The sequence below is a fragment of the Lygodium microphyllum genome, chromosome 12 (assembly GCF_053477565.2).
Source record: "Lygodium microphyllum isolate KBCC chromosome 12, Lygodium_microphyllum_v1.1.10, whole genome shotgun sequence".
In the NCBI taxonomy this organism is placed as follows: Eukaryota; Viridiplantae; Streptophyta; class Polypodiopsida; order Schizaeales; family Lygodiaceae; genus Lygodium; species Lygodium microphyllum.
The window spans coordinates 51890732-51902181 of record NC_141146.1 but is presented as its reverse complement, the minus strand read 5'-3'; the positions used below and the strand labels follow the sequence as shown (position 1 = coordinate 51902181).

The 11450-nt window shown below is 42.2% G+C and overlaps 1 protein-coding gene across 5 annotated transcripts; it reads left to right on the top strand.

Annotated features, from left to right (window-relative positions):
- Positions 1 to 638: 638 nt before the first annotated feature.
- Positions 639 to 9330, top strand: LOC148027766 (protein STRUBBELIG-RECEPTOR FAMILY 8-like). 5 transcript variants are annotated; one of them, XM_087689471.1, is made up of 17 exons: positions 639 to 1334; positions 2067 to 2274; positions 2559 to 2688; positions 2796 to 2867; positions 3756 to 3821; positions 3901 to 3972; positions 4073 to 4144; positions 4248 to 4319; positions 4419 to 4484; positions 4606 to 4671; positions 5119 to 5348; positions 5478 to 5746; positions 7672 to 7940; positions 8052 to 8190; positions 8305 to 8444; positions 8633 to 8789; positions 8939 to 9330. In XM_087689471.1, exons 2-17 carry the CDS (start codon positions 2199 to 2201, stop codon positions 9089 to 9091), a joined length of 2049 nt encoding a protein of 682 aa, XP_087545597.1. In that variant the 5' UTR covers positions 639 to 1334; positions 2067 to 2198; the 3' UTR covers positions 9092 to 9330. The 5 variants fall into 5 exon arrangements, with proteins under 5 accessions (XP_087545597.1, XP_087545596.1, XP_087545598.1 ...); XM_087689470.1 differs by having other exon boundaries at positions 639 to 1889; XM_087689472.1 differs by having other exon boundaries at positions 639 to 1943; positions 5481 to 5746.
- The last annotated feature ends 2120 nt before the right edge of the window (positions 9331 to 11450 follow it).

The window sequence follows — 11450 nt, the reverse complement described above, 5'->3', positions numbered from 1 at the left end:
ACTAGCCTTGCCTTTCCAAATAATTGAGATCCTTGTTGTTGAACTCTACATGATCATGCCATTTGGCTCTGATTGTCTTTTGAAAACAGTCACATTGTTGTACATCCCTCCCTCTCACACCAACATCAATTTGATCCAAACGCTTTGCAAATTGTACGTCCCTCACAAACCAACATCAATTTAATGTAAACAATTTGCAAATTGTGCATTGCTCTCACAAACCATGATGTCTTGGAAGTTGGGAGCACGAGGATTGGTGCCTCGAGCATTGTTATTTGACAAGTGATGGCTCAGTGCAACCTTGACCCAATATCCATGACTGGCTGACACAACACACTTCAAGGTTCCATGAGTCCATAGACCACATTACTCTAATGTACCCACCAATTTAAAGACGTGTCAATGTTCTAGATTTGCACAACTGATGCTACCGATGTAGATAGATATTGTTGCCACTGCAATTTTCTTTTACAAAAGAGGCTTGTTAGAATCTAAGTTTCACCTTGTTTCTAAGATTTGAGACAGTAATGATCCAATACATCTTCTTACTAGTTATATGACTTTGGGCACAGGCTAGTCTCGAGAAGGGAGCAGACTGCACTGATGATGATGAGAGTCCAGTTGTCTACTCAGTCCACTGTCTACTTTCTTGGTAGAAGAAGCAGCTGAAGTGCACACCTAATGATAGCACTGGCATCCCTCTCTCTTCTCGTCTGATGGAAGTTTCTTCTCTGCCGAGAGTTCAGCATCTTGAATCTCAATCAAAGTGCCATGAATCCCACTCCCTCAGGAAATGCCACACAACACACACACACACACACACTCTCTCTCTCTCTCCCGACCGACACACCGACGCACAGTGCTCTGAAGTTCTCTCTCTCTCCCGACACACCGACGCACAGTGCTCTGAAGTTCTCTCTCTCTCTCTCTGGGCTTCTTCCCTGACAAATGTCAATGACTGCGGGAGCTCTCTACTGCCATGCTTTGCCTTTACTACTCCTCTGTCACAAGAGGAAAGCACCCGTGCAGTCATCAGTGACTCTCTCTCTCTCTCTCTCTCTCTCTCTCTCTCTCTCTCTCTCTCTCATCCGTCCACTAGCACACATGTCACACCGGCAAAGTACACACCCCTCTCTTTGATTTGCGCCCTCATCTCGATCTCTAACCTTTAAAGCGATCTTTGCCTTTAATTGCGAACATCACAGACATACTAGTGGTCAGAGCTCAGTCGCAATCTTGCTGTTAGGATTCCTACCGCGTTGCTTCGTGTATCGTCACGATTCATGAATCATGAACTCATTGATTCCCAGCACAAACTGAGCTTTTAGAGTAAGGTATATTAAACATTGTAATTGCAGTAGGGCATGTCAACACACAAGCGGCAAGCCAGCTATCAAATCCCTGACTGTTACATGACAATTGTTCAATGCTGTTGTGCTTTTCTATGCACGTCTCTTGTAAGATGAGTTAGTTGGATCTGGAGTTCGTTATGCAATCAGCAATGGCGGTTTCAGATTTTTTTCTCTGGGTTGGTGGGCATGCCTCTGCAAGCAATGGGACTCTCTCTCTCTCTCTCTCTCTCTCTCTCTCTCTCGCAGAAAACACACAGGGGGGCACACACACAATGTACACTAGTGCGAAGTTCTAACGAATACATGTCCTGCCCCTTCACTGGCTTCGGACTCTTTTAGCATACTTTTCTTTGCATCCCTTTACAGATTACCTCCAGACTGTCGTTTTAACTCCTACATCCGAAGCCTGCATATTGCCCCTGTTTTCTTCTAAGACCTACAAATTTCGTGTATTATCACCACTTGTCTCTCTCTTTGCTGGTGGCTTGTCTCCCTCGGTATTGTTACCCACTTTTCAAATATACTTTTCAACAAAATGTACGTCTACTGTTCAAACTAATCAGAATTTCAGACCTTTGGTGCAAGCCTGCGGTAAAAGGATCTCTTTCACTCTCGCTGTCACATGCATCTCTGTCTCCTTAACTCAGTATGAAGAACAGTGACAAACGGTAAGTCGTGTGCACTGATGCACCTCTCTGTGAATGTCCTGACCAGGAAGAAGAGCTCTACCCCCTGCTAGGATTCCATGATCTCTCAACAAGAATTTGCTCCAATGGAACTATCCTGGTATAGAAACAACGCCACGCGAGAGAGCAGGATTTGATTTATGAGAGCTGGCCTGAGGCAATGGAGGTGTGGGCGTTGCTTCTACTAATTCCCCTGTTCTTGGATATGACTCATGGAACTACCAACGACCAAGATGGTAATTCGCCCATTGCTCATTGAAATTCCTCTGGTCATCTTCTTTTGTGTTTGGGATTTTCATTTCAGCTCGAGAAATTGCTCAAATTTGGTTAAAGATGCAACCAAATGCTGTTTGGGATTTTCATTTCAGCTTGAGAATTTGCTCGAGCTTGGTTAAATATGTGATCCCCCCCCCCGGCGCCCAACCAAACGAATAAATAAATAAATAGGGGTTTTGGGTCTCGCACAGGCAATGCTTTTTGCCCTGCCCATTCATGTGTCCTGTGGTGGGTTGGATTGCAGTATATGCCTTGAATGTGTTCTTCTCGTCTCTCACTTCTCCCTCTCTGCCCGGGTGGACTGCTGTGGGAGGTGACCCCTGCTCCGATCACTGGAAGGGCGTGACTTGCATTGGTCCCAACGTCACTCAGATGTATGAATTTATCAGTGCCCCCTTGATTTTCAACTTCTAGATTGTTAATGTGAGATACTGTATCTGTAAGAACTTCAATAGAATTCAATTTCGACTGCTGCCTGCAGCAACCTTTCTGGATTGGGCTTGATGGGACGTCTAGGTTATGCTCTTGACAGATTATCAGCTCTAACGTCCCTGTAAGTATATTTGGTTTCTCTTTATTCTGTTAAATGACAAATTTATTACTGTAAATGCATGCTTGATCATACGGTAGACAGACAGATTATCGTAAGAAGAGTAACATCGTCTGTACGAACTATTTTTATCACTGATCAGCTGTTTGGGTTCTAGTTCAAAAATCATCATATGCTGTTCAAATTGAAAATGGCTGTCCTGTGACTGAAGGGCGTCGTCAGAGGCCTCAACAGAATAACTGAAACCTAAAGTCTCAATGAATGTAGTATGCTCTGCCAGTACACAAGGAAAGAAAAAGACTGCAATATCCACTAATTGATACAGCTCCACCTTTGAAAAGTGGGACCTGATGCCCTTGTAAAGCCCAGATTTCTCTCCTGCTGAAATAACTGAAAGTAAACCCACTCAAGCTGGGCATATACCCATTCTGCTATCTTTAGTAAAATGCAAACCTCTCTCAAGATGTGCATGTTGCTAGAGCCTATCAAAATCTGCTATCTTTGGTAAAATGCAAACCTCTCCCAAGATGTGCATAGTGCTAGAGCCTATCAAAAGCTTCATTGACATACCACACAGAGACAACCGTGAAATCTTGCACAAACCGTGCTGGATGTATGTTTTTGTAATTCACATGTATGCAAGCTTGTATTGTGTGATCAGTGTGTTGCCCCATATCTATCCTTAACATTGTTGCACAAATAATGTCCCCTCAGCTTAGGTTTCCCTGTGGAGGCATGTGTGCTGAATTATGCGCAACTATTTTCCATTCCTTAACTTACAGTGCTCTGGCCTCATATGTGTTTACAATTCTTATCATATAGATGGCTAAAATAAATGGGTGCTCTTTTAGCATTCCTAAGAACTATATGAAGGACAATGCTTCCATGCAGGGATATCAGCAACAATAACTTAGTTGGTGACATACCTTTTCAGCTCCCACCCAACGTTGAGCAACTGTGAGTAATTTAAGAAGCAGACTGACCTTTGGACCTTTCTCATATAAATGGCGTTAATGGTTTGATTTTATTCTTTCAGGGTCCTTTCAAACAACCAGCTTAGTGGGGCTCCTCCTTATTCTTTGATCTATTTGAACAAGTTAGCGTTTGTGTAAGTCATGATATCGTTTGCACTCCATTCACTTTTTTTTATTGACCTATTTAAAAACTTTTCAAGTTTGAGATAACTCATCTGGATGATGCTGATGCAGAAATATGAGCAACAATCTTTTATCAGGGACTTTACCAGACGTTTTTGATCAGTCAAAGACTTTAACTCACTTGTAAGGCATAATAGAACTAGGCAATGCTGTTTTGGACTATTCAGTCCTGATTCAACTAGGCTAAACAACCTGTTTTGATGGATGCTTTCATTGGTTGATGAAGGGATCTGTCGCATAACAATCTTACTGGACCGCTTCCTTCATCTATGGGTACCCTTGCAAATCTTAATACTCTGTAAGCTTGGTGTACTAGTTTTTATTTGTATAAATGCAAGTCTATTTGGTCACAGGAAGAGCGTTTCAAATGACTGATTGACTTAAGGATGTGGAACAGGTACTTAGATAACAATCACTTGAGTGGTACCATTAACGTGTTGGCTGGTTTGCCCCTGAAGGACTTGTAAGGTCCCTTATTAACCCGTGTGAGTCCCTTGAAATATGGAATATCCTGCATTCTGTGTAGGTCAAAATTGTCTGCCAATAGCTTAGTGTGTCACTTTGTTGTTGTTGGCACATGTCAGGGACATCTCATGTAACAATTTTTCTGGCATCATTCCAGCATCAATGGCTTCAATTACTACTTTCAGGTAAGCATCTGAGCAGATTCTGTCTTCTTGGAAGCTAATGTGTGTGTCTGTGTTCTCTACGGTTCTATGCCTGGAAGAAGCTTCGACTACAGGTCCAGTTGTCCTTTGATATGTAAGGTATTTGTCGTGTCTGGGGCATGGTTCATGGCTTGCAAGAGGCTTTGTCTACATTTGATTACCTTCATCTGCATTTGTCCCAAGATGGGCATACTGTGCTTGTCATGCATTGTGTATGTTCAATGCCTGCAAGAAGTTTTGACTATGTAAGGATTACACTCATTGTGTGTCTATCTGCTTGTTGCCCCTAGAAACAAGGAGAATAAGTTCATGTCGGTTCATCTGAATGGATTCAGTCTAAGCATAAAGTCTAAGCTATGCACAATAAATTTGATGATTTGCATAAAGACAAGACTGTCTTATGCAATGCAATTAGTGCATGATGTGCAGATACACTGGAAATAATTTCAAGTTGACACCTGGGGTTTTCCCATTCTACTTTTCACCTCCCCCTGCTTATGTTGCTGACTTCAATGCCTCCATCGATAGAGGGATTTCACAAGCTGGAGATGGATCAAAGAGATCCTTAACAGCAGGGCATATAGCAGGCATAGCCATTGCAGCTGTACTGACTGCTATAATAGCTGTTCTGGTGACTTTGTTCTTTGTCTGTAGAACAAGTAAGCATAAACAGTGTTGATTTCCTTTAAAGGTTTGCATTTTTTAAGTTCGTAGGTTTTGTCATTCACAAGATCCAGTGCCTTACATGATTCTTTTTAGATTTAATGTACCGGTTTTTGCAATGGCAGCAGAGGCAGCTAGCAACACCAAAAGAATGACAGATGTGAAGCCACAACCTGCACCTGAAACAGTTGCTTTGCAGGCATATGCTACCTTGAGATATGCGAGTCCTAAGGAGAAAAATGTGGATGGAGATAGGTCTACAAAAAATAGCATACCTGTGTTGTCATATACACTTGGGGAGTTGCAGATAACCACTAATGGCTTCAGTCAAGAAAATCTTATTGGTGAGGGTACTTCTGCAAGAGTTTACAAGGCAAAATTTCCCAATGGCAAGGTAAACTTCAGTATCTTGTTCAGGTTACTGAGCTTTAAGAGGTCAAGTGAGTTCCATGTGCATGTGGACAACCACCCAGACTGTGTAACTGTCAGCTCTTTGAAAGGGGAGGTTTTACAGACATGCTCGTAAGTCTTACTTTATAACTATGTGCTCCACCACTCTGACTGTGCCTATCTCTAAGCTCTTCTGTAGGGCATGGGTATCTTATAGACATCCCTGTAAATCTAAGGGGACCTCTCAATCCTTTCTCTTGGAAGGTAGTTGGCCCCTTCCTCTCCTGTGTGCACCCTCTGGTTGTTCTCTAACAAGCATTGTTGAACCTATTCATTATCTTTTTTTACTAAGTTGCCTCATCATCAAATTGCATAATCTCAAATTGAACAGAAGGACGAGATATGTGAGCATAATTCCCCAGATCATCAAATTTGAACTTCATGGTGTCCAATGAGATCATCTATGTTCTTTGATCTCTGATCTCCACGGGAGCCTAGAAGCTAGGGACCTGACCAACCACAAACCAGTCCTTTGGATGAGGACATCCACTGAAGTCTGATCATGGTTTTTATTGTACTCATGCTTGCCATGCAAACACTTGCAAACCTTCGAAAAATTTGAAGAAAGTGGGGCCCAAACAGACCAGACTTACCTGGGGCCTTACATAATGTCATGCCTTTTTAAAAAGATAACATTTACCTAGCCTTTCGGCCTTTGCCAATGGCCTCTACAGATTGATATTAGAAAATGCAAGTCCTTACTGTAGCTGAATCAATGCTACTTACAATATATTTAGCATAAAAGCTCCTGAATGGTGCCTAATAAATTAAGAGGCACACGTCTCAGCTCCAAGCAGTCAAACTTACCAGAATCATACTTCATACTCATATGCATAGGCATTTGCTTCCTGTAAAACAAACTGTGCCACTGATGTTGTTCATACTAACCATATTGCTTAGATCCAATTCCAGACACATGCATGGAGTTGGGAGCCATATTTTACGTGAAAACTGAAATCTTTCCTAATCCTCTACGCCAGGCCAATGAGCCAGAACCAGTTATATGTAGTACACCTCTCAGACATGGAGATACATTTCCGACCTCTCCAATAATGGACAGATATGGAGATACTTACTGGCCACTCCAATAATGGAAACACAGGTCTTGTGCATGCACTTGTCAGTGTGAGCAAGACAGATTTCAAGGGCAGCATCATGATTCTGGGCTATGGTTGTTCACTTTGAATTGGACCTTTGCTATTCCACAATTTTCTACTATATTACTTAATTTGTTAGGATAACTGACCCAGCAAGACCTAAGGTAATCTGTGGGTGTGTTTCATAGCAAAAGAAAAGGTCAGTTATCATCATCTGAATAGTGCAAAACTGAAAAGTCACCAGTGGTGAAAACTCTCCCCTCTTTTCATCGGTAACAAGCTCAATCTGATCTTTCAATGCATCTGAGCAAGAGCCTTCAGCATTACTGCACTACATTACAATCCACTCATTTCTTGAAGCTGGATTTGAGGGCAGCATTGGTATGCTCAGCACTCTATAGCATAACTGTGATGTGAGCATTATTTAGCAGAAGTTAAACAGCTTCTGTATTTGTCTAGTTAATATTGTATATTGCAATTGAGTGACAATGTGTGAGTGTATGAAGCACTGAATGCTTATGCTATCAATGGGAGCTCCAGAATGCTATTCTAGGCTCAGGAAAAATGTGTGTTCTTTTATTTTCAGCCTTATCTGCATTGCAAACTGCGGATACAGAGCTGCATATCTGTCCTACTGTTCATAGAAGTGGTTGTTGATTTCACAGCAGTGGGGGTCACATGACCTTAAATAATGTACAAGCATTAAATTTAGGGATAGTGAGTTGATTGAACCGTGCGTTTTGATCTATCATTTTGTATTGTCTATATGCAGATATTGGCTGTAAAAAAACTTGATTCCTCTATTGTGATGGTGCATGAAAAAGATCTCTTGGAGGTTCTGGCAAGTGTATCTCGATTTCGGCACACAAACATCACAGAGCTTGTTGGATTCTGCACCGAACATGGACAACGTATTTTGGTTTATGAGTATATCAACAACGGGACCCTTCATGAGGCTTTACACTCTAGTGAGGAGAAAAGCAAAAGGTTGTCTTGGAATCACAGAATCAAAATTGCATTGGGTGCAGCTCGAGCCTTAGAGTAATTCTAATTCTTTTCCTTTTTTCAATCCTCTCATCAACGTTTTCTCTCCTTTCAGTACCTGTTGGAACAGTTGAGGTACGATTGTGCTAACTTCCATAACTTGATCAGGTATTTGCATGAAATTTGTCAGCCAACAGTGGTACACCGCAACTTCAAATCGTCCAACATTCTTCTAGATGAGGACTTTAATCCTCGTTTATCAGATTGTGGTCTTGTATCTCTCACATCTTTTGGTTCACAATGTCAGGTGCATTTCATCTCATTCATTAAGCTTATCTATGCTGATCAATGCATGGTTTGATTTTCAGCCAATGGCATTCAGATTCTCTGTGTAGTTGATTTTGCGGTTTTCTGCCAACAGTTCTCTGCACAACACATGGGTTCATTTGGCTACAGTGCTCCAGAGTTTGCGATGTCTGGATTATATTCTGCCAAAAGTGATGTTTACAGTTTTGGAGTGGTAATGCTAGAGCTGTTAACAGGCCGAAAGCCTTTGGACAGGTACTTCTGAAAAGTATCGATAGCATTGATTGATACTGATTTTCTTTCATCAGTGAACCATAAGTGGGTATTCCATTCTTCTTTCCACTTAACCAAAACTTCTACTATTGTTCTAATGCTAAGTTGCTTCATTCACTTATTCAAAACAAATTGAGGCTCAGCCCTTCATTCTTCTTTCTGTATTGCAGTTCCAGACCAAGGGCAGAACAGTCATTGGTACGATGGGCAACTCCTCAGCTTCATGATATAGATACCCTTTCAAAAATTGTGGACCCTGCATTGAAGGGAATATATCCTGCTAAATCATTATCACGTTTTGCAGATGTGATTGCGCTCTGTGTGCAGGTCTGAGTAACTGTCCTAGGTGTTATATTCATATGTTCTGTCTTGTGAATCACCAGCTTGGTATCTGCACATTTATTTGTCAGTGTATAATGCGGCATATATGTTGGAGACACACCCATTGGATCTGAACAAATCTTTCTGAATTGCAGCCTGAACCTGAATTTCGACCGGCCATGTCGGAAGTTACCCAGTCACTTGTGAGACTATTACAACGTGCAAGCATTCATAAGAGACGATCGGGTGAGGACTTGGGTTCTTCTCAAAGAATTCTTGATAGTAGGCAGGATTTTGGAGAAGCTTGAAGAAGGTCTGTAACTCCTAACGTTCCTGGTGGATCATGCTCTTAAAAAGCATCAAATGGTCAAGCCACGAGGCCCACTTTGTATACTTTACCCCTCAAATTTGTAAACAAGGCTAAATGCCAAATTTGAAATAATCCCAATCCATTGGGTCTCAAAAGAGATGTTTGTGTTTACTCTCAATGATTGGAGTCATCAGTCTTGGGCCCAAATTTTAAATAATCCCAATCCATTGCGCGTCTCAAAAGAGATGTTTGTGTTTACTCTCAATGATTGGAGTCATCAGTCTTGGGCCCAAATCAGGGCATAGAATCCAAGCCCACGCCCATAGAGCAAGAATGCATGGTCCTGTTTGTCACTTTACTATTTCTTGCATGCCTTCCATAAAGCTTGAAATTAGCCCTCGAACTTCAATGGTTCGTCTGCAGAAGCAGGTTAATAGCATGCCTCATTGCTTGCACAGCCACACACGCGGCTGGAATTTGTTTGAAGTCCTATTGAAAGACCAGAGCTCGTACCACTTGCCACTTGGGCTATGCAATAATTCTCTCGTAAAATTGATCGTGTTTGCCAGACCAACGAGCCCACTTTAGTAGCAGATGCATTCCATCACTCCGACACAAAACTGTTTCTACAACTGTAGCCGAGAACCTCTTCCAAGCTCCAAAGTCCTCGACCATTTAAGCTTGGGATATTACTTCTGTCTGAAGGGTAGTGAGCACAACAATTGCCTTCAATGATAGCTTCTAACCAAAATATGGGGCTCAAATAATTTCATAACCGAAAGCATGATTATCAAACAGAACTTCAAGGATTAGCACTTAAAGCAGTGATAATTGAGTAGAACATTAGTACTTGCGAGCCGCTCAGCATTGAGATGTATGTACTTCTGCCTTAATCACGGCCATGTTGCCTCTGGTCTAGCTTTAATCCTCTTGATATAGTGCCCATAAGGCATGGTAACATTCCATTCGTGTAGTTGAACCAGGCCCTTGCCAATGTCATCCTCCCATGCTTCTTATTTAGCCAAAGTCTCGGAACGTTTTTAGATGTGCCTTGATTAGCTGGACTATTTCGATTGGTCGAAGCAGGACTCCAACCTGTCACAGAATTGGGTCATTGATGCTTTTTTCTATTCTGTGGCATCGATGCTTTGTCAAGGCCCTCGACTGCCACATTTCCACGGGCATGTTTTGCAGCATAGAAATTCATATCGGCCACAAGGGGAAGGGCGTGAAGTAACCCAGATAGTATAATTTTTTGTTTGGTAGTCTGTCTAAATATTTCGCACACAACTGTGTGGTCGCAACGCTCATTAGTCATGAATCTAAACAAACTTAAGGGCGGGGTGGGTTCCCTCACTTACAAGTCGTCGTTGAAGTAGGTGTCACTAAACCAGCACCCTTTCCCTACAAGTCATGGTTAAAATCTGGACCACCACCTTCTTCCTCGTTTACCCCTATGGCTGGCCTCGACTCCCTGCCGGAGTTTTCTAGAACGATGATCCGGACCGGGCAAGCCATGAAGAAGTCGTTTTAGGATTCCCTGCTACTCTGTACTTGCAAGATGATTTCATGAAGGGATGGTTGACAAATGTAGGTTTGTGGGAACAGACATTTATGCGCCCATGCCAATGGAGACCTTGCGTGCAAGATCGGTGGCGTAGTGGAGATGTCAGCAACACTGACGATCGGAAAGTTTTTTAAGCTTACACACAATGAGAAGCCATGCATGTGGAAGTGTACAGCTGATCAAATGTATGAGGAGATCATCAGTAGGACTAGGAATTTTTTGCACATTGAAGATTCTTGATGCTTTAAGACAGCTGCACATCTGATGGTTTGGGATATCATGCTATGCCGAAAATGTATGTATGCCGTACTGGGCTGGTGTACTGTTTGAGAAGTTGATGTCAGAGGTACGTGTGGCATCAGCAAGGAAAACTCACCAGAAGAGTCGTATGGGCATGGTTTTGGTGAGCATCTACAGCATGTCTAGAGTGTATATCCTCGAGTTGCCAGAGTATTGCCAAGAAATGCATATCAACAGTCCAGTAAGCTAGAGAATTTGATTGACAAGACAAGGTTTAAATTTGGATGCACTTGGGGGTCAAGCAAGCTTATCAAGATTTGCTGGAAGTAGGAAAGGAGGAGCAAACATGCTAAGAATGTTGCTATGTCCTCAGATTTCACAGGAGATGCTGAGCTTTATCTCACAGCAGGCTGTAGAATCTGCTTCTGTGGTGAGAAGAACAAATATTAAATCGGGTATGTGGAAATTAGAATCTAACTTTAACGATGCTGGAAGATGTGAGGCTTGTGGTTGATATGGAAACTGTAGAAGAGGGGCAGGAGACTAATAG

Bases quoted from the DNA above. Each gene is read 5' to 3' on its own strand.
- LOC148027766 (XM_087689471.1), top strand. From the start codon at position 2,199: ATGGAGGTGTGGGCGTTGCTTCTACTAATTCCCCTGTTCTTGGATATG. The intron at 4,485-4,605 runs GTAAGGTCCCTT...GGCACATGTCAG, and splicing joins GGTTTGCCCCTGAAGGACTT to GGACATCTCATGTAACAATT. The intron at 8,191-8,304 runs GTGCATTTCATC...TTCTGCCAACAG, and splicing joins CTTTTGGTTCACAATGTCAG to TTCTCTGCACAACACATGGG.